Source organism: Squalius cephalus, assembly GCF_949319135.1.
Source record: "Squalius cephalus genome assembly, chromosome: 5".
NCBI lineage: Eukaryota > Metazoa > Chordata > Actinopteri > Cypriniformes > Leuciscidae > Squalius > Squalius cephalus.
Genome location: NC_137126.1, coordinates 6,636,451 through 6,658,362, shown reverse-complemented (window position 1 = coordinate 6,658,362; position 21,912 = coordinate 6,636,451). Strand labels below are relative to the sequence as shown.

Sequence of the window (21,912 nt, the reverse complement as noted above, 5' to 3'; positions counted from 1 at the left end):
AGAGAGTGTGTGCGTTTGAGGTAAAGTGTATGTAGGTGCATGTGTTTGTGTGTGAGTGAGACACACACAATCCTTGAACCCCTGGGAGATTATTGTAAAAGGATCAAATTAAGGGCTAATTTACTCTGAGTGCCTTTCTTGTCTTATTTGGGGCAAGAGAAGTGGGATTAGACTTGAGAGGAATTATGAAAAAACTATTGAATAGAATGTGTGTGTGAGAGAACGGTGGCATAAGCTTTATGCCTAGTGTGATAAAACATTTGTGTATTATGCCAAATCAGAAATCCAGCATTCTCACAGTAACTGTCCAGCACACTAAAAACAACTTGTGCTTAACAGCAGAAAGCAGTCTGTTGCATGTATTAGATTGTGCTGTCTGTTCAGTAAAAAAAAAAAAAAAGTTCAACCCGCTTTGTAGTGTTACAATGTCAGTACAGTATATCTAAATTAACATAGTTTACTTTTTCTTTATGTTACCTGGACCGGGAAATTCCAGTTTATTTGTCAGCAAAAGTCCACCGGATGATGCGAAATGTGACTGCTTTACGGATTTCGTGAAAACGCATAGTTATCTAGTTTAAAATGGAAACTACAAACACAGAGGTTTTTTTAGATTTTCCGTTGCAGTGTTCTCTTCATGTTTCCTATACTTTGCTGCCGTTAGCCCAACACGGTGGATCCTTCACTAGAAAACAAGTCGACACCATTGTGACTAAAAGTTTGATAAGTATTTCCTACTCCTTCAATGTATATGACTCTGGTCAAGCTTATCCAATAGGAGCAGACTGGGAGTGGCCTTGGATGGCAACATACCCAGTGCATATGGGTGTTGAAGTGTTCCTACCTATTTAGCCAAAGGAAAGACAACACACCCTTTTTCTCCGTTTTCTCTTGTCAGATTGTAACGATATATATATAAAAAAAGCCCTTCTATCGCATAAGCAGCCAAGTTTTATTGAAAATGCCATTTTTCCAGCAAAGAATTGCCCGTTTTAGAAGTAATAATACAGATTGCTAATATTAATCCAATTTAATCACATTTTTGTATTTATATTTGCAGAGATTATGACAGACCAAGTAAGGTAGGATCTGGAGCTATTTTACCAGTTCACATGTGCATTTCTTGATCATTAACCTTTTAACTAATTAGTGTGACGTCTTGAGTGGAGCCTTTGTATAAGTAAGTCAGTATGGAGATGTTTTCTTAAAATGTTCATGCCTTGTGTCTGTTGTATACCCTGAAGAAGGCCCTCAATCCGAAATACGTTGGCAATTTTTAGAATTGATTATGACAGACCAAAGCTTTAAAGGAGAACTTGGTAACTTTTTTAACTTAATAAAACTGTCTAGAATTCATTTGGATGGTTAAACAACCTGTTCTGGTGATATTGGTGACTTTCCCCGCTCCCCCCAGCGTTCCCAGGCGGAAAACCAACCTTGCAACTTGGGGACTACCGTCCCGGCAAGATAGAAATTGGAAGTCTCGTGAGAAGCGAGAACGAGCGCGAAACACGAATTGCTTTACGGCAATTCGACATAAACACACACGCATGTATTACCAGATTACCCACCTCGGTAGACATAGCTCCACACGATACAGTTGGCTTGCTCCGATCAAAACAAACGCACATGAGCAGCTGTAGAGAGGGGGAGGAGGCCGCCGCAAGTGAGTTTTTTACGACCGTGTTGTGAAATATACGCCCCCCCACAGCTGTAGGGGGAGCTCGTGGGGAAAACATGCGACAACAAAGGAAAAATCAGCGAAGAAGTGACTAGAGTTCGCTAGAGTTGCCGAGTTCTCCTTTAAGTAGACATTACAAAGAGTGATTTTAGAATTCAGCCTATTGTTTTATTTCCATATCACATATCTACAGTACACAGCACTCCATTTTGCACACAGGATGCATTCTTATATTCTGTCTGCAATGCATTTTAATTGCTTTCTTGCTAGTCTATATGCAGACATCTTTGGCATGTGAGTTTAAAGGGATAGTTCACTTTGAAATTAAATTTTGCTTACCCGTTTGCGCCTGCGCCCTCAGATCACTTGGACGTGGTTGTGTTATAGGAGGTAAAAACGATATAAATACTGTTCGTTTTCTCACACAAACCTCTCGTTTCGTGTCTTAGGCCATCAATGTGTACTTACGATGGGGAATTGTTTAATTTGGACGATGGGGAATTGTTTTAATTTGGACTCTGTGCATGCTCTTTGAGACAGTGACCACAGACCTGCATGATATGACTGTCAGACAAGAACGGTTTGACCTAAAAATATCAAAATTGAAACTACTGCGGAAAAAAAGACACCTACATCTTGGATGCCCTTCAGGTAAGCTAAAACATACCAAAATTTAATTTCAAAGTGAACTATCCCTTTAATAGGCATGTTAAAAACGTGACCTCTGCATTCTGTTCTAATTCCATTGCACTAGCAAACTCATGAGACTGTCATGGATAGATTATAGCCTTATGACTGAGGTTCCAAGGCACCAGCCCTCCTCTTATTGCCCCATACATGGATTTTGTGAGTAAAAAAGACATCTTATGCCTTTTGATTGTAATCTCAAAACCTGAATGAGAACTTCAGTGTTTCACAATTGCATATAATTTCAACTTTATTTTGCAAATGTAAATTAAGTGGTTAATTAAAATCTATGCAGGTCTGCAGTGCCTTAAATGTGAAAATATATCCAAACAATACTTACATTTGCACATAACAAATATGGTCACACTTACAAAAATGAATCTAATTGCATCACTTACAAAATGCGTTCAGAAGCCACATTCGTGCAGAGGAAGAGCCTTGGACAAATAACATTTATCATTATGTCAGTGCAGTTACTGGCGCACATTCAATGCACCGTTTGTCTATCATTATCACTTTTACTTTCGCAGTACTTTTTCTTTGGCTGTCAGGTTACTACAGGGCTCACTTCTCCAGGCCCCTGGCAGTCATCGGCCCTGGGGCATTGGCCCCATTAATCCAGCCAAAAGGCATTTTTGGTACTGTGGCCAAATGTAACAACATAGCAGCTTGGCATTCATTTTAAATGTGCGGTCACGGGTATTTGTTGCATTTATCTCGGTTTTACAGTGCTACAATCAATTGAACTCTCACTTTAAATGGACTTTAAATGGGATCTGTAGGTTTTTGTGAAAAATCTGCCTAAATGTGAAATTGCCTTTGTCCAGCAATGTCAAGATATTTAATTAGTTGTAATGCTTGTCCTACACCTACAAAGGTGAAGAACATTTGCAATGCCTCTTCGTTCACATGGGTGTTAAATGAGTGTTTAGGGGGGAAGGATGGAACGTTGCCATTTGGCAGATAGAAGCAGGTGTAAATATAATGTCATTTCCTCCCATATGTTTGCTTAATGGCCTCTGTGGGGTTAGAGATGTTTAGATTGTTTGACTCTGTCTTGGAGTGAATGAGCTTGACACTAAACAAAGTGTCGCAAACGACCGACACATTTTCACCTTAAAACTATTCACATCAAGTCTGAAGGTAAATCATACTTCAGTCTTTCACATACAATATGATTCAGTGGTTAATCACCAAGCAAATGTTCACAGTCAATCCAGAAGTGTCCTTTGCTTCCATTTAATGGATTTTTGCATTGAAAATTTGCACTCAGTGTGAATATGCCCACGCTCGTCCATAATGACAGTGAACAGCGACCTTCTTCATGCGTTTATGATGTTCATTAAAGAGTGCATAAGAGCAACAGTAGGCCATCACTCTGGTTGATTCAAGAAAAGTTGATGAGCGCACTATTTTGATAAATCAAAATTAAGAAAAATGTGCTTAATACTAAATAAAATTTAAGGTTTGCCCTCAAAACACTTTTTGAGTGTTTTATTGCATGTTGAGACTGGGCGCAAGCAGGACATTTTTATTTTTTTGTGTTACATTTCTCCATTTCTAGGTCGAAATAATTTTTATGTTTGGATGATGAAATATCTCTTTAACTCTTATAATAGAAAATTATGACTTTGTCAGTTGTAAATGATTTCTTAACCAATGATTTTCTGTGTCCCTCTCTTTCAGACTGGCAAATAGCGACGCTGATATTGTTGTTAGCCGGGGCATCTGTGACATTAGTGGCATTTCTTATCGCTCTGATCTCTTTGTGTAAAGGCACACACAGAAGGCACTATCGTATGGTTGCAGTGTTCCTCTTCTCAGCAGGTAAGACACCCACGTTAACATCTTGCTGGAAAATCATGACTTTGGTCACAAGCCTTTAGCAGGAGAACTCTGGGAATGTGACCCTTGACCTCTAATCCCACGCTGACACCTGGCATAACATCCAATGAGCAAGTGGATAGTGCTAAGCACAAGCAGAACACAACATTTATAGTGTAAATGCCATTGGGTCCTGATGGTCACACCTGAGGTTTTTAGATAGCTTTAGTCAGAAATTTCCTCAGCTTGTTTGTCTCTCTCTTGCCCACACATCAGAGGTGAGAGCAGTTCACACATGTAAGTCACGAGTAAGTCTCAAGTCCCTGCCATCATGTCTCGAGTCAAGTCTAAATCCGCAGTGCGCACACATTAAGCATATCAAGTCAGTGGCTCAAACCAAGCAAGTCAAGTCGAGTCACAGTACCAAATAACAGAATAAACATGTATCGTTTATATTTACCTATATTTTACCTACTTATTTTCCCTTAGAACTTTTTTAATCATACACTTAGATTTATTTAAATTCTGAATTATTATAAAAAAATTATAAGAAGAAAAATGTTGAAGGTAAAAACAGTTTTTTGCACAAATGCGTGTGCATTTGTGTGATGCATAAACATTAATTATATTAGTGTATCAAAGTTCGTTATTGTGGGAAGAAGGAGGCGGGAACCGGTGAACATTCACACATATTTTAATAAAATAAATAAATAAACAAATACAAAAACGAAAGTAAAGACTGCAGTCCCTCACGGTCGACTGCCGCCACACAGAATAAAACAAATAATTAAATAAAATAGTCCAGGCCTGGCCTCTCTCGATCTCCACTGTCGTCGCTCCTCCTTTATGCTTCCGCTCCTCCGTGAGAGATACGAGACGGTGCGTCTCACAGGTGTCGCTCATTAGCAATCACACCACCGGCCTTGCGCCGTTCTCCCACGCCCCTCGGCCTCGTCCTGCTCGCCACAATTAGTTTTATAGTAAGTCGATGTTGGACGGAAACCTTGTATCTCCAGATTTATACGTTTTTCCTTCATAAATCATTACTATTGTTCGCTCTTTTAGTCTGTCTGTGGGTTTTGCAAATATTTAACCAATGAAAAGTATTAAAAAGAGCATGTAACTGAACCTTGTTACTGCATTGGCTCCTCAAACTGTCGGTCAGACCTCATAACTCCACACACTTCTATTGTGAATGAAGTGCCGCACGCATTTTGTAGCGTCTCTGCTTGTTGGCAATGCAAGAGTAAACGAACTGTTTCTTTAAATAAGTACAGCATTTTCTTTATTTAAGAAACACACACTCTCTCTCTCTCTCTCTCTCTCTCTCTCTCTCTCTGTAATTTTGGCTAAATGACAGAAAAAAACTGAGTGCCCACATAGGTACAATAAACCTTATAATATAACCTGTAAGTTTATGAAAACATAATGCGATGCACTTTCTGCCTCAGATGCGGCCATTCTTATGACAAAACGCATATGTTCGACTTCCGCTGGTCAGAAACCTCCATTTGAGCTTGATTTTGGTGGAATGTTAATAATATAATGACACATGCAGGTGTCTTACCATATGTAAAGCCACAATATCAACTTTTACACCAGAGTGTTTAATTATAAATAAAAAAAAAGACCTGAATTTCCTGAAAAGTTGTGGTTTTGGACATACTAGGTTTTCCGCCTAACAGCAGCGATTTGTTTAACTTAACATATTTATTTTCTGTGATTTATCACATACATGAGAGACAGAAATTAACTTTCCCATTAAGGGCCGATATTTGCTCTCTTACTGTAAATTGAATTCCAGGGTCTTTTTTTTTTCTAACCATATTGAATGTATGCATCATCTTGGTGACATGAATGCATTTACATTGCAATTACAACTGCAATTACATAAATAATGTTATGAGATTGTTTTAAATATAATTTTTTAATAAAGAAATATTAAATATGTAAAAAATGAAATTATACTTTAAAAAAAGCAGTTTACCTTCTTGGAATTGGTCTTCCAAGCGAAAAACAAAACAAAACTGTTGCCATATACTGATTGCAGAAGACTAATCTAAATGCAATTGATGCCAAACTAATCAACTAAATCAATTTAACAAAAAAATTGTGTATTTTTGTGCTTTTTCTCAAAGAAAACAGTTTTTGAAAATCCACAGGAAACAGGTTCTCATACAAACTATAAATGCAACCTTTTATATACCACGGTATGTGGTTTGGGTACAGACCAAATCACAATCCAATTTCACTGTCTGGAAAACGACAGCATGAACATTCTGCACAATATATCCTTGGAATAAATCTGTTCCATGGAAGAAAGTTCTGTCTGAGTAAATGATGACAGAATGTTAATTTGTTTGATGAATTATTCATTTAAGCATGTATTTTAGCAATTAAAAGGGCAGTACAGAATCTGAGTGTTAAAGAAAGGTAGGATGTGAGAGAAATTCCTTCCTCTCTCTGTTTTTCCCACCAACCATTACTTAACGCATGAAGAAATGTGTTCCCTCACCAAAAGCCACCCTCTCCCCTCCTCTCTTTTCCCAGACTCTGCCGTTCTCTCAGTTAGCTCTGGGTGGAATCTGGCAGTGTGAGGATTATCCTTATATGAGAGTGCAGGGAAAAGATAGAGAGAGAATAGGGAGGTTAAGGATTTTAAAAGCTGCTTCTGATGTGCCTTGAGCAACGTCTCCAGTGGCTTTGACTTCTAATGCCAGAAAATTACCTTCAGAAACAGCCGACTCTACATCAAATAAAATATGCTCTAAATGAGAGCGCCAGCTCCCATGAAACCCTCACTAGCTATTATATCAGTGTGTGTCTGTGTGTGTGTGGATCTGAATTTGCACTTCAGGAATGCATGTTCCATGTGAGGAATCACATGCTGTTCCAGAAACTCCGTTAGTTTAATCGTAACAATGGGGTAATGGCACAGGGGCAGAGGACATAGCAATCTGATCTGAGGTCAGCACCCTGTTATACTCGCTAGAGCACCAACAGAGTACAAACTATTTTTTTTGCCCCACAACAACAACAACAAAAAAACCTTCAAGGTCATTAATACTTCATACCATGCTATGAAATTAAGTATTTCATTAAAAATATTTTTACCCAAGGTTACACTGTATTTTGATGGTCGACTTTAGACATTCTACTAACTACAAGTAACTTTGCAACTACATGTCAGCTAACTCTCATTAGACTGTTAGGGTTAAGAGGCGGTCACACTACACTTTTCGTTCCATTTACTTCCATTCATACGCATGCAAATGCGTCAGACCACAAACGCAAGCTCATGCGAAAAGTTTCGCATTTCTCTGCGCTCCAAAGTTTAAGTTTAGTAAAGACGCAGCAGAGCGTGACGTCATATCACGATCGTTGCAGTGTCTGAAGACATTTTGCATGCTCAAAGTCTAGAGTGATCACGGCTTTTGGCATTAGGGTTCAGATTAGTAGAATAAGTTGACATGTAGTTGTAATGTTACTTATAGTCAATATAATGTCTTTTGGGGAGCATCAAAGTAAAGTGTTAGCAGATATTAAGCAGACATTTTACTTACACTCTAATGAGAGTTAGTTGGCATGTAGTTGCAAAGTTACTTATAGTTAGTAGAATATCTAAAGTGGATCATCGAAAGAAAGTGTTACAGAAAAAAATAATTTAGTTAACAAAATAATGTAACTAATAGTTTCAGTAGCGCTTTATTTCCATGGTCCAACCTGAACTAACCTGTCGTCTCTAACTGAGATCCCAAATTTGGATTCTCTGCTTGCTAAATATTGCTCTAATGATTATTTGCATGATCTGATAGTTGTACTTTTTAAATTTGTTCTCCCTTAAAATGGCTTTAGTGTAGTAGCATAGCTAAAAGCTTGACGGTAAGTTTTCAGTAGTAGCTTGAGAAAATAAAGTTTTAAAGTAGCCTGTATTACTCAACACTGGTTTTAAGCATGGCTGATAATGCAATTGCTGAAAATGTTATCCACCAACTGGCAAGTAACATTTTATGTACTCGCTGTTTTATTTACTCTCATTTGGAAGTTCTCCTTTCGCTCTTGGCAACTATTCATTTTGGACCAGGAGTACAGCTGTTCTCAGTGGCACCAAACTCAGTTTACACATGCATTAGTGTTTGAAACGGCTGAGGAAAAAAAATCTGCTTTCTACTTGCCAACAGTCTTTTGACATTATGTAAGACATATTTCCTCTTATGTAAGACAGTTCTCCAGCACGTAACGCTGTCTAGGAAAACAGAGTTTATGAAGGCATAGAGAGAATAGATGGAAAGATGAATTTAGTTATTTCAGTCCGACGAGAATAGAGTATACTCTTAAAAATAAAAGTTCCAAAAGAGGGTTTTTGCACCGATGCCATAGAACCATTTTTGGTTCCCCAAAGAACCTTTCAGTGAACAGCTCTTAAAAGAACTGTAAGAAATTTTTAAAAATCTAAAAGAACCATTTTCCACCATAAAGAACATTTTGTGGAATGGAAAAGTTTCATGGATGTTTAAGGTTCTTAGAACCATCAATGCCATTTAAAGAACTTTATTTTTAAGAGTGAAGAATGAATCTGCCTGTATGGCGATTTGATACATTGTTTACTCCTGCTGTCCTGTCAACTTTTCCATGTCTCTCTCTCATACTCCCCATCTTCCTAACTTGTTGAAGCCGTAGACTAGTGCAAAGGTTTTCAATCTCTGCACATTTTGTCAACCTTAAAGGGTTAGTTCACCCAAAAATGAAAATTAGCCCATAATTTACTCACCCTCAAGTCATCCTAGGTGTACAGGACATTTTTCTTTCAGACAAATACAATTGGAGTTATATTAAAAAATGTCCTGGCTCTTCCAAGCTTTATAATGGGAGTGAATGGCTGGAGAAAATTTGAAGCCCAAAAAAGTGCATCCATCCATGATAACAGTTTTGTAAGAAATTGTATAACCTTTTATTCTAAAATAACTAGCTTCCGCCAGACAACCGTACGCATACTTGGCAAGTCGACTTGCGCCACAAGAGTAATCCGTGACTCATGTAGGATGTAGGAGAATTGTAAGCTTAGACGCCTCTCGCGGTTTAAACAAATAGGGCTGTGCAACAAACTGAAGCTCCTCTTCTATTATATAGAAATCCTCCGACATTTCTTTTCAAAATTGCTCATTTTGTTTTGCTCTTTCCCCTGAGCTTCCACGTTCGTCATTGCGTTGTGCGTCGGGTTAGGGGTTAGTCTTCCACCGTAAATCGATGCGTATGGCCGTCTGTCAGAAGCTAGTGCAGTTTATAGAGTTTTAAATATGGCTATTTTTCTTACACAAATGCATGGCTTCACTTCAGAAGGCCTTTATTAACCCCCTGGAGCCATATGGATTACTTTGATAATGGATGGATGCACTTTTTTTGGGCCTCAAATTTTCTCCAGCCATTCACTCTCATTATAAAGCTTGGAAGAGCCAGGACATTTTTTGCAGCAGATTTTTGTTTGTGTGTGTGACGGAGGGATTCCTGCGACTGTTTTAACTCTTTTGCACATTTTAGAAGCTCTTCTTGAGTTCTCATCTGGTAAAAAAAACGCATTGAGCATGTTTAACATATCACACAGCATTGTTTTGGATGATCGGTAAGCTTATCGCGTTGCTCAGGAGATAATTACCCTCCTCCGTCCCCAGCTCCTCTTGTCCAGTCAGGATTTGGCCTTCTGATTCCCCTTCGAATAAGACTAATTCGCGAATAATGCTCTACATTCAAATTATTGAGCATTAATGATATCTGCAATACATTCATGTTGGTTCTGTTCTGTTTACCCTAAGGGGGGTTATTGCTGCTCTTACCCATGCTAGGCTGCATGGATGCGTAGGGAGTTCTTGCTCAGAACAGAACCATACCACCAATCCAAACTTTATGCTAATTGTCAATCATCTTTGACGATAGTGGTCCTGACAAAATTGTGGAATTGTTTTCTTTTTGTTTGAAGTAAAATGCTAAACTGTCCATAATGAACACAGACAGTTTTCATTCACTGTATTGCATTCGAAAGTCAATGCGGAAGAGGACACTAGCCTACAAGCCTCAGAAGGACTGGTATAGGAAGGACTTCTAACTGAGAAGCACCTTAAATGTGCAGAGCGATGGACCCTAGGACCAGGGTTGAAAACCACGGGTCTTGTAGCCAGTGCACATGCTCAGGCAGGATGAACAGTGTTGCCTATATGGAAAACGTGTAATCCCCATCTCAATGGTTTTCTGTATAAAGGCCAATTCACACTGCACCGGCAGACAGTAACAGACACTTCGTCAGGTTTGGTTGGATCAGTGTGTTACCCCTGTCAGCATCTGTCGGCTCTCTTTTTTGCAAATCAAACATGTTGAATCACCGTTTGTTGGTCTTTGAATGTCTGAGAAGTGACGTACTGTAATCTGGTGACTGTCGGCATTGGGCTGCGTCTGTCAGTGCAGTGTAAATTGGCCTTTATACTAAAATACTTAAAGGCCAAAAAAAGATATGTATCTGCATTTATTAATTTTGTATAATTGTTTTTGAATATTTTATGAATGTAATTTATCTGGCTTGTCTAAAATTCAAGTATAAATACACTACCGTGAAAAAATGAGACATTCGGTTGGTATGTTGTGACTGTGAATGTTCTGCATTTTCTTCACCAGCTCTAATTGCTTTCCGGCCTTATGTGGATAAAAGTCTACTTATGGAGCCAAGCAGGGAGGGTCATTAAAGAGTGTGTGTGTGTGTGTGTGTGTGTTGTACCAATGGGCCTGAGATTGTTATATGTGCAAAAAAGAAAGGAAGCTTAATTTTTTTAAAGTCTTGGAAATGTACATGCTCACAGACATACAGATTAATTTGTTTGGTAGGAAGAAAACGGATGTACCTTTGGTGAAAATAACTTCTTACTTGGAAGAGTGCAGTGAATGCCAACTTGTTTTCTAACTTGGAAACTTGGAAGACTTTGCAAAGATGCAGATGTATGATGTCACATATACATGGAAAAGCCAGGAAGATGTACACAGTTGAAATAAAAATGTACTGTTTAAACACATAAAATGCATCAGAAAGTCAACATTTCCAGATGCGTTAAATATTTTACGCCTAGACAAAAAGTATTTTCATTTGTCTCATTTCTGCTGTTTTTCATTCATGACTGTTCAGCACATTGTGTCCTTTACTTTATTCACTCCACCCACACACTCATTAACTTACTACATGCCTAATTTACTTTCTCTTACACACAAAAGTATATATGCTCTACAGTAGCTAAAACACACACATGCACACACACACCAATGGGACCATACTGTAAGGTGTTACCGGCAAGGTTTTAGTATGCCTTCATGTGCTGTTCTGAATCTGAACGGGATAGATTTAGTTGTATCTGACCCAGACAAACGTAACCATGATGCTTGTGTAAACAAATACTTACTGTTATACTTCCGTCCTGTTTATTTCTGTAAACTCTACTGGTGGGTCTACTGGTGAATTGATCTGAATCATGGTCAGCTCCGCATTTTTTCACAGCATTTATTTTAGTTGGTGGCGTGCAATGACTTGTACATAAATTTCCTCTTCATTCATTGTGTAATCTCCCTTAAGATGACATGTGAAGTCACAATGCACTGTTGTTGAATAGAACATATCCCAGAACATTTTAGTCAGAACATTTGACTCACAAACCTTATCCCTTCCCTTTTTGGAAAAACAGGATGCTAATGAAACTGCGTATATTTCTGGAGGAACAACATCACACATAGAGGAATGTGTCCCGTAACAGATTCGGCATTCCATGCATTTATGGGGGAAGTGAAGTTGGGCTTTAATATCCTGTTCTTATATAAAATGTGAGGTAAATATCCTCAAAAGCATGATACTGATCTCTCGTTCCTTTTCCTGTGGGAGTACGTCAGTGGGTGGGAATGATATCCATTTAGATAACTGACATCCATGAATGAATTGAAACATACTGTTCTCTACAGGTCTTTTTTAAAGTTCACCCTTGTTATGAACAGGTTATGACCACATGATTTAAATAGTAATATATGTACCATAGATTATGATGGTTTTGATTTGATTTGGGTTAATGTTTTCTTCAGACACTAGAATGAGTCTTACTAATTGAATTTGCAATTCAACTTCCCAACCTTGAAATTGTTTTACTTTCCCTTAACTGCTTTTCAGATGTTTTAACTGAATGTGACAACTGTTCCATGGCATGTATTTATTACAATCTCATTTATGTTCTATTAACTGTCTCCAACAAAACGTCAACCTTACAAATGTTGGAAAATCATTTAACTAGTTCTTCATTCTTATACTGCCTGGGGACTTATTAAAAACCTGCGCACCCTGATTGCTGGAAATGTCAAAAAAAGCCAGACAGTCGGATTGGAACTTGAATTTTTGTGTGCAGTATGTATCAGACAATGAATAAATTAGTCTGAGACCAAGACCTTTGGAATAGGATAGTTCCAGTTTGTTTGGCTTGGAATGTTGGAATGTCCACTCAACCCCTTCAAAGAATGTCAACGTAATTTCTTATTAGAAACATGAAGACCATGTGTTTTTTTTGTTACATTACAGTCTCCTATCTCAGCTTAATATGCAGAGTCTTTAAGTGAGTCAATTGCAGACTGATTGTGAGTTTCTGTGGCGCTTTCAAGACATTGCTCTAGGATGCATCTCCTGTTCAACAACGTAACTCACTGCTTAACCATCATAGTATGATTCATTTGTGGAGAGGTGCTAGTCAGTGTTTTCCAAAACCGTTGTTTGAACCACATTGTTCAACAGTTTAAAACTGTCATTAATGATGTTGCGCTGGTGCTGAAGTAATAACTTCGGACACACTTTGGGCCCTATCTTGCACCCAGCGCAATTGACTTTGTACACCGACGCATGTATCATTCCTATTTTGCACCCGCGCACAGCGGACTTTTCCCTCCACAGACGCACGTAGGTAGATTAGGAAATGAATTTGCGCTCCCGGGGGCGGTTCAGCGAAAAGAGGAGGCGTGTTCCGGCGCAAACGTTCCCTGGTGCTATTTTGCAGGTTTAGAAAACAATTCCGCGTTGCGCATGTTATTCATATGCTATTTTAAGGGCTCATGCTTGGCCATAATCAATGTAGCGTGTGCACAACGCGCATACACTTTGCTTATCTCATCTACACAGAAGCAGCAGTTTTCATTTTTAGAAAACCATACATTATTACAAGGAAAAATATTAACACACGAGGGAAATCATTGTTGTGTCCATGAAGATGTGAAAAAATAGGCATAAATCTAGCTTACACATTTACCCAAATTATTATACGCCTGTTTAACCGAAGCTAATTTGGGTGGGTTTCTCCATCACCAATGTTACTTCTCTGTCTTTTACGGCCCTGACGAGAACGTCGGTCTCCTCGGCTGTGAACCGCTCCTGGCGTGTGTCTGGCAAATCCGCCGTTATAATAGCAATCCGCCATGGAACAAGCACGCCTGCTCTTAAAGGGAATGTGAGATGTCGCTCTGATTGGTTTATTTCACGTTACGCCCAAACCACACCTATGAATAATGAAGCTACTTCAGACCAACCCATTTTAGATTTGCGTCGGGCGCAAGAGTCATTTATCCCGCCGGTATAATAGCAACAGCGCCCAAGACCCGCCCACAAAGTTACTTGCGTTTCGCGCTTGATACTTGCGTTTCAGATTGTTAAAATAGGGCCCTTTATATTAAATGCCTTTTCCTACTATGCACTAACATTTAAATCATTTGATACAATGACTAATTGTGTACATATATGTACAGTGAAATAAAAATGGTGTAGGATTTACTTACAACAATTTTCACTCCGAATTTTCTAGTAAATTTCACAAGTAATTACAAAGAAAGCACAAATAATACATTGAAATAAAAGTGAAATTTTGAAGTAGAAATATTGAAACCGAACTTTCTTGTGAAATGTACTCCAATAATCTTATAAATCTTATAATCAATATAGGCTAGTTTTATTTACAACTTTGAAAAAAAAAATTTTCATAATGCATTTAAATTGCATTCTATATTTAAGAATTCCTGCATGTGATTACAAGTTGTACACATAATATAAAGTGGGAAACTGCTAATTAATCAAGTATTCATTTCAGATTATTATAACTCATTTATAGCAGAAAGCTGTTAATATGGAGAAATTTGCACAAGAAAAAAATATGAGAAATTCTCATTTACGTGCACATTGTATGGGCTGTATGTACTCAGAGATGGACATTTTACTGTTTACCGGATGTTTGTTGGAACTATGATTTTGGGGGAAAACTGAATCATTGACCTCTGTTGGCAATGCTGTAACTTGTGACCATAGTTGGCTAATGATGCTTTTTGGGAATGCAGCCCGAGACAACAACATTGGCTCAATCTATAAATTTGGTTGAAGGGCGTCCTGTTTGGTCATGCAGCGCAGATGTGTTGCAGATGTATCAAGCTATCTTACTTGTTGCTTTTAAAAGCTGTGTGATTGGTTTTGTTATAGTCCTGTGGTTTTATTAGCATATTTATATGAAAAAAATTCATAGGAGCTCAATGGTATATTACTCAGCAGCACCAAGAAGCTGTTTCAGTCTCGCACAGAGAAGCAGAAGAACGTGAGGAGACCCTGAGGGAATGAGCCTGCCTCTCTCTCTCTCTCTCTCTCTCTCTCTCTCTCTCTCTCTCTCTCCTCTCTCTCTCTCCTCTCTTCTCTCTCTCTCTCTCTCTCTCTCTCTCTCTCTCTCTCTCTCTCTCTCTCTCTCTCTCTCTCTCTCTCCTCTCTCTCTCCTCTCTCTCTCTCTCTCCTCCTCTCTCTCTCTCTCTCTCCTCTCTCTCTTCTCTCTCTCTCTCTCTCTCTCATCTCTCTCTCTGTGTCAAGCTGGCAGGTCTTCTACACACACTGTGCCAGACCCTGCAGCATGGTAGCATGCACAATTTCTCTCATTAATTTGTTGTTTACAGAAGGGGACTTGCTAACTCAAACAGGATTGCTTGAGTTCTGTCCTCTGTTTATTTGATTGACGATCTTCTCCAGTTGCAACTTTTCTGGCTGATTGCTTATTAGTGCTTCTATCTCTGTCATTATTGCACATACATGGGCATAGGCATTACACAAACCTCCAACCCAAAGAATCAGACGTTGACATGTGGTTAATTTACTTATAGATTTATGCATTTGTGAGACATTTTTTAACCAAAGCACCTTGCATTGCAATAATTAAATGTATTAATTAATAAATTAATTAAAATATGCATTCATATATTTGAGAATACATTAAAATCTGATTTGTGGTTCATATACAGGAATTTGAATACACCTGTTTTATGATTATCATGTTTTTATTCATTATTCATTATTTGTTATGTGGCGTAAGGGAAAAAATGGTCGGGTGATAAAATCAAAATGGAGAGAAAAATCTTTTTTTATCATGTTGTCAAACTGCTTGAATGCCTCAATTCTTTTGAAAAACAGTAAATCAGTAATCTGGTGGTGCAATAAACATGTAGTTTGTGCAGAAAATAGAGAAGAATATAGAGCCCCCTGCACACCCTGAAGGTCAATAAGTCTCTTAAAGTATTGGATAATTAGACATTTTTTTTTATGACAAGGCAAGGTAATTTCAGGTTGTACAATGTCATGTGGTGGGTATTTGTGGAAAATACTTTTTTCTTTTAAATTACGTGCAGATGATTCACAACTCTATCTCTCACTTGCACCAGATGCCCAAAAATTAATTAGCACCTCATACTTGCATTTGTTACAGAACAGAATTTTGGCTGACTTAACAAAAAGCTCTATCAAACACTTACAAAGAATTTAGAATGCAACTGCAACAATGTTGCCGCATACTAGGCTGAGGAATCATATCATCACACTTAAATTACCCCACACACTACTTGTTTCTTACAGAATTGATTTTAAAATCCTGATACTGATTTTTAAATGTCTTCATGGTACTGCTTCTGCATACCTTAGCAATATGATTACTAAATATAATCCTGCTAGATCACTCGGGTCATCGAACGGCAACTTGCTTGTACCGAAAGCATGGCTAAAAAGTGGGAACTCAGCACTGCTGTTAGGCATTTTGGCGAAGTAACTGCATTACTTGGCAAAACAATTGTTCATTGTGATTTTATCATTAATGAATTAAAATATTAAGGAGGATCTATTATGTTTTTTTTACATTTTCAACTTTCTTTAGTGTGTAATATTTTGCTGTTTAATGATGAAAAAGGTCTGCAAAGTCACAAAGCACTCCAAAGAAAGTTATTCTCTATAATATCATTGCGCACTGTAACTCCCTGAAACACCTCCATTGTAGTCTTGAGTTTTCTTTCTGGAACGTACGTGTCACAATATCCCTCCTTTAAATAATTCCAGCCCGAGACACGCGTGAAAAAAAAGGGCAAGGCCTCGTTGAGTTGCGATAGTAGTTTGTTGAAACTCGCAGTTATGGTAAGGTGCGTGACAAAGCGGATGGCCAATCACAACCCACTGGTCCAGTCGACCAATCAGAGCACACTGCGCTTTTCAGAAGGAGGTTCTTCATAGATACAGGAGCTAAACCGTTACTGACGGACTGGGATGAGAGGTGCTGCAACAATCAACTATGTTAAAAAATGTTTTTTTGAAACTTTAAGCATGAAAGCATATTCTAGTAGACCCCAAAAATCAAGGCATGGAGTTTGAAAATGGGCATAACATGGCCTCTTAAATTGAACATTTGTGTATTTCATGTTACAGCTATTTTATAAAAGCAATAAGCCACACAGTAGTGTTTTACAGTAATTTATTTTACCATTAAGAGGTTTAGGCTCTGCTTCACATTAATCCTACAGTATCAACACCATGTAACTGGCTTAAAATCACTGTTACACATAACTTCTTGTTACTTATCGTTGCGTTAAGTCGCGGTAACACTAGACTAATAACAAATGATAAATCCATAATGTAAAAATATACAATCTACTCCACTTACTGCAAAATCTTTTAATTCAGCCGAGAGGTCGTGCCGTCACTTATTGCACTTCTATTAGTCACACAACTTCCCGTGATATGAATTTGCAGGTCAGGGTTCACCAAACTTAAACTTTGGATTGTGCTGTAATGCAAAACTTCTTTGCATGAGCTTGCGTTCCCTCTCTGCAAAATTTACATGCGTATGAATGGAAGTCAATGGAATGAAAAAAGTAGTGTGACCACCCCTTTATGTATTTATTCTGATATGTTGTCTCTTTCTCTTGCAGTGGTCCTCCAGGCGTGTGCTCTGGTTCTCTACCCGATCAAATTCATTGATGGCAAAGTCTTGCAAACGTATCACGAGTTCAACTGGGGCTACGGGCTGGGCTGGGGCGCCACCATCTTCATGCTGGGAGGAGGAATCTTATTATGCCTTAGAACAGACATATATGAAGATGCCATGTACTAAGGGCTCCAATACATGATCATGCTCACTCAGTAGACTCAAACACTATATCTGTCAAAGCAAGCAAGTAACCAATCTCTATTACATACAGAACAGGAGACCTACATCCAGCACACTCACAACACATACAAACGTTACAACTCAATGTCATGAGAATTCATAAATATCAAAACATCACCATGAATCTCCACTTCCTACACCTAACCCTTAGAAGGGAAGAGACCATGCAAATTCATATGAATTTGCTACCAAATACTTGTCATGGGACTGTGTTGGCTGCTTCCCAATGCACATGCATATGTTATGCGTTGTTTGCGTTTATGTGCTCTTAAAAATAAAGTTTCTTTATTGGCATCTATAGTTCCATGAAGCACATTCAACATCCATGGAACCTTTCCATTCCACTAAAGGTTCTTTATAGTTGAAAAGGGAGATTATTATTCTTTAGATTATTGAAGTATTTTTCACACTAAGAAAAAAAAAAGATGGATACTGACAGGTTCTTTTGGGGATCCCAAAATGGTTCTGCTATGGCATCACTTTTGGAACATTTATTTTTAAGAGTGCTAAATTCTTCTTTCCACTTAACCTGTAGAATCATACATTTAAAAGCAAATTTCTTGACAAATTTCTACAACTGAAACTCTGAAATGAGTCATCACAAACGCCTCTGTTTCCATTGTGCAGTTGGCGCTAATGCAAACTTGGACAATCCTTCACTCTTCAAAAGAAAGATTCTTTATTGGCATCTTAATTGGCATCACATTCATGGAACCATTCCACAAAAGGCTCTTTATGATTATTTTAAAATGATTCTTTTAAAAACTGTTCAAAACTGAAAGGTTCTTTGGGAACCAAAAATGGTTCTTCTATGGCATCGCTATAAAATCCCTTTTGAAACCTATATATTTAAGATTGTTGGTGCTAATTTTATACTGTTTTTAAAGCACTGTGTTTTGGGACATAGTAATCTAGGACAGATAGTATGTGAATTGGGATGCAGCCATTTACAAGTACACACAATCTAGCATATTACATATACAAGTACGCACACTCAGTTGCTCATGTACAGTGTGAAGGCCTAAAATGAGCATGATGGGCTGTTGTTACAAGCTTCAGAATGGATGAAGTATGAAGAAAAATGGTGAACTGGACTGCAAGAATTCAGAGTGTTAACATTACATGTCTTGATGGACATTTAAAGAAATGGGTTTGTGCCCTTTTGACCATTTCAGCAGCATATCCCATGGACCTCCTTCCATAAGGAAGGAAAAGTAATGGAGCAAGTTCTCGAGGAATTGTTTTCTTTATGAAAAAGTATACAGCATATAGTTGCTTTTACCATTTTGTATATTTCTTGTGTTGCGCTATCTGTTAGAGAACATTTCATCTTGTTAATGTATTTATAGTATTCAGATGTTTGGATTTAAAGGATATATATTTTATGTCATGTTGTTTGATTTTTTTTTTTTTTTTTTTGAAATATTAAATAGATTTGGGGGAGAATACCTTTTACCTGGGCTTTACAGCTCAAACATATCAGTTTCCTTTCTCCGTTTTAAAATAGAACAATAAAACATGCTGTTGAAAAAAAAAAGCAGACTCAACTCTCAATTGACAACAATTTTTTCATGTTAGCGTTGCTAAGCTAAGAACGTAATACACAAATATTGATTTATTAGATTCAACTTTTCAATAATAATTTTCTGTATTGAATGAAATGTAAACAGATTTAGTATCAACCTTCACTGTCACACAATTAACATGATTACAGCTATCCAAAATAAATCAATGACAAGTTACTTTTTTTGTAATAGTTACAAAAGTTTAACAGCAGAATAACAGTCTAAGGTCACACATATTGACAAAATGTTCTTGATTCCAGTTTCGGATTCAGATTAGACCAATCTACAGTTTTATGTAATCATATGAATTGAGCGGTTTAGTTAAAATATTCTAAAGAGACTCGATTGCATTTATATAGGACATCTGACATAAAAAACAGCAGTGCTTCAAAGCTCATTACCCTGCTAAATCAACTGTGATAAACAATTCCATGGCAAAGGAAAGAAAATATATGCTAAATGTAGCATTATTAGTCACATGCAGTGCACCGTCAGGCCTGTGATGTTGATGTGTGACTGAGGTGGTGCTAGAGTTTTCTGAGCTGAATTAAATGGCTCACTATGTTCAATGACGAGTTACTTTTTGTTGTAGTTAAAATAGTTTAACTGCAGAATAACAGTCTGGTCACAAATATAGACAAAATGTTCTTGATTCCAGTTTTAGATTCAGATTTTATGTAACTGACTAGTTATAAAAAATATATATATAACTAGTCTTAAAGAAAATAAAAATAGAATACCATTTTCAACTAAAAGCGGGAAACTTTTTCAAGTGTTTACACGACAGCGGCATTTCGGGGGAACTTTTAAAAACGGGTTTCAAAGTGGAAGTTTTTTCTGTCATCTCCATGTAAACTACAAAAACGCGAATTTGTTAAAACAATGCAAATTACATGTTCTATAGGCATATTGTTAGGCGTAGTGTTTCTTTAAAGTGTTTCTTCATGGCCTGGCAGCAGTATATAGCGTTTTAAGTAGTTTTCGTGGATCATTTTGACAATGTGTCGTCTGTACATGAAAAATGCAAAGGAAAAACTTTTCAGTTTTTAGTATGTTGTTGTTGTGTAAACATACCGTAAGAATTTTATGCTAGTGGCCTTGTCAGTATATATACAGTGCTATGCATAAGTTTAGGCAACCATGCTAAAGTTGACTAAAAAGAGGAATAAAAAATCATATTTTGCAAATTTAACTTAATGCCTTATTTTAAAAAATTAGGAAAAATCCAACCTTTAAGGACACCAATTTTCTTTGTGAATGAATAATGTATCGTAAATAAATAAATGTTCTTCCTTAAAAAACAGGGTGCATAAGTTTGGGCACCACTATGTTAAATTCCCATAGAGGCAGGCAGATTTTTATTTTTAAGTATTTTTAAAAAAATTTTTTTAGGATACTATGCATCCTGATAAAGTTCCCTTGGCCTTTGGAATTAAAATAGCCCCACATCATCACATAGCATTCACCATACCTAGAGATTGGCATGGTTTTATTTCAGTTAGCCTAAAAGCTAGTTTGATTTGCATTGAGAGCAATGCAAATCAAACTAGCTTTTAGGCTAACTGAAATTAAACCATGGTTGCCTAAACTTATGCATAGCACTGTATATATGGAATCCCTCTTTCCGCCTCTCTTGAGTACCTGGTTAAGTAGTTTGTTATGCAGGTAGGTATCGTAATACATTTCAGTGTTTGATTTAAGGACATTTTGTTATTGTTATACAATAAACTATATGGTACAGTTTTGGGTCGCCTATTTTGGCCTTTTCAACAAAGCCGGTTTTAGTGGCTACCAATGTATTTTAGTATTTACCACACATATAAATACAAGCTTTAGCATATACAAACCTGTCCTAGAGTTCCCCCACCACTGCACATTTTGAATGTCTCCCTCATCGGACACAGTCACATCCAATTCAAGTCTTGCGATCTCCACTAATGAGATGATGACTTGACTCAAGCGTGTTAGATGAGGGAGACACACTAAATGCGCAGTGCTGGGGGTCTCTGGGACAGGTTTGAGAAGCACTGCTCTTGAAGGTCAGGCTGTCACTTTTGCCACTTCCCCCACCACTGGTTCCCACATCCCGGAATAGCCGCTGTTAAGGAATGTAACACTCCAAATATGAAAGGGCCATTTAGAAAGCAGGTGTTGGGGTGAGGATGTGATTAGCCTGTAGTAACAAACTTAACACTGTTTTCCTCTTAATTTTTCTTCCCATTCTTTGTGAGAAAAGATTAAACATTATCCTACCTGAACAACTTAATAAAGTACAGAAAGTGAAAAACTGACATCCAATTACAAGCGAGATCCAAAAATGGGTACATAAAGGCTGGAGCTTCAGGCTGGTGCCGTAATGAGCTGCCAGGATATTGAAAGTGCTTCCTCGGGCCTTCTAATATCACTTCTATTGTTGTGGACAAAAGCAGCAGAAAACGTGGAATGAAACAACAGCATATTAATCATTTGCTCGCTGCATAATTATGAGAACTTCCCCTCATATGAACCCAGCAGCCTTACTACCCAACTAAACAGCATAACACAAACAGCTGGACTTAACATGACCACAAATGAAGATCTTTTTGATGAAATCTGAGAGCTTTCTGTCCCTCCGTTGACAGCTACGCAACTACCATTTGACGCTTCA

At 37.7% G+C, this 21,912-nt stretch overlaps 1 protein-coding gene across 1 annotated transcript in view; it reads left to right on the top strand.

Moving 5' to 3' along the window:
- LOC307159402 (transmembrane protein 47-like) overlaps nt 1-21,008 on the top strand; it is a 30,158-nt gene extending 9,150 nt beyond the window's left edge. The window contains exons 2-3 of the mRNA XM_079872749.1: nt 4,055-4,195; nt 17,462-21,008. Of these exons, the coding sequence (XP_079728875.1) occupies nt 4,055-4,195; nt 17,462-17,643 (323 nt within the window). The 3' untranslated portion in view covers nt 17,644-21,008. The remainder of the gene's footprint in view (nt 1-4,054; nt 4,196-17,461) is intronic.
- The last annotated feature ends 904 nt before the right edge of the window (nt 21,009-21,912 follow it).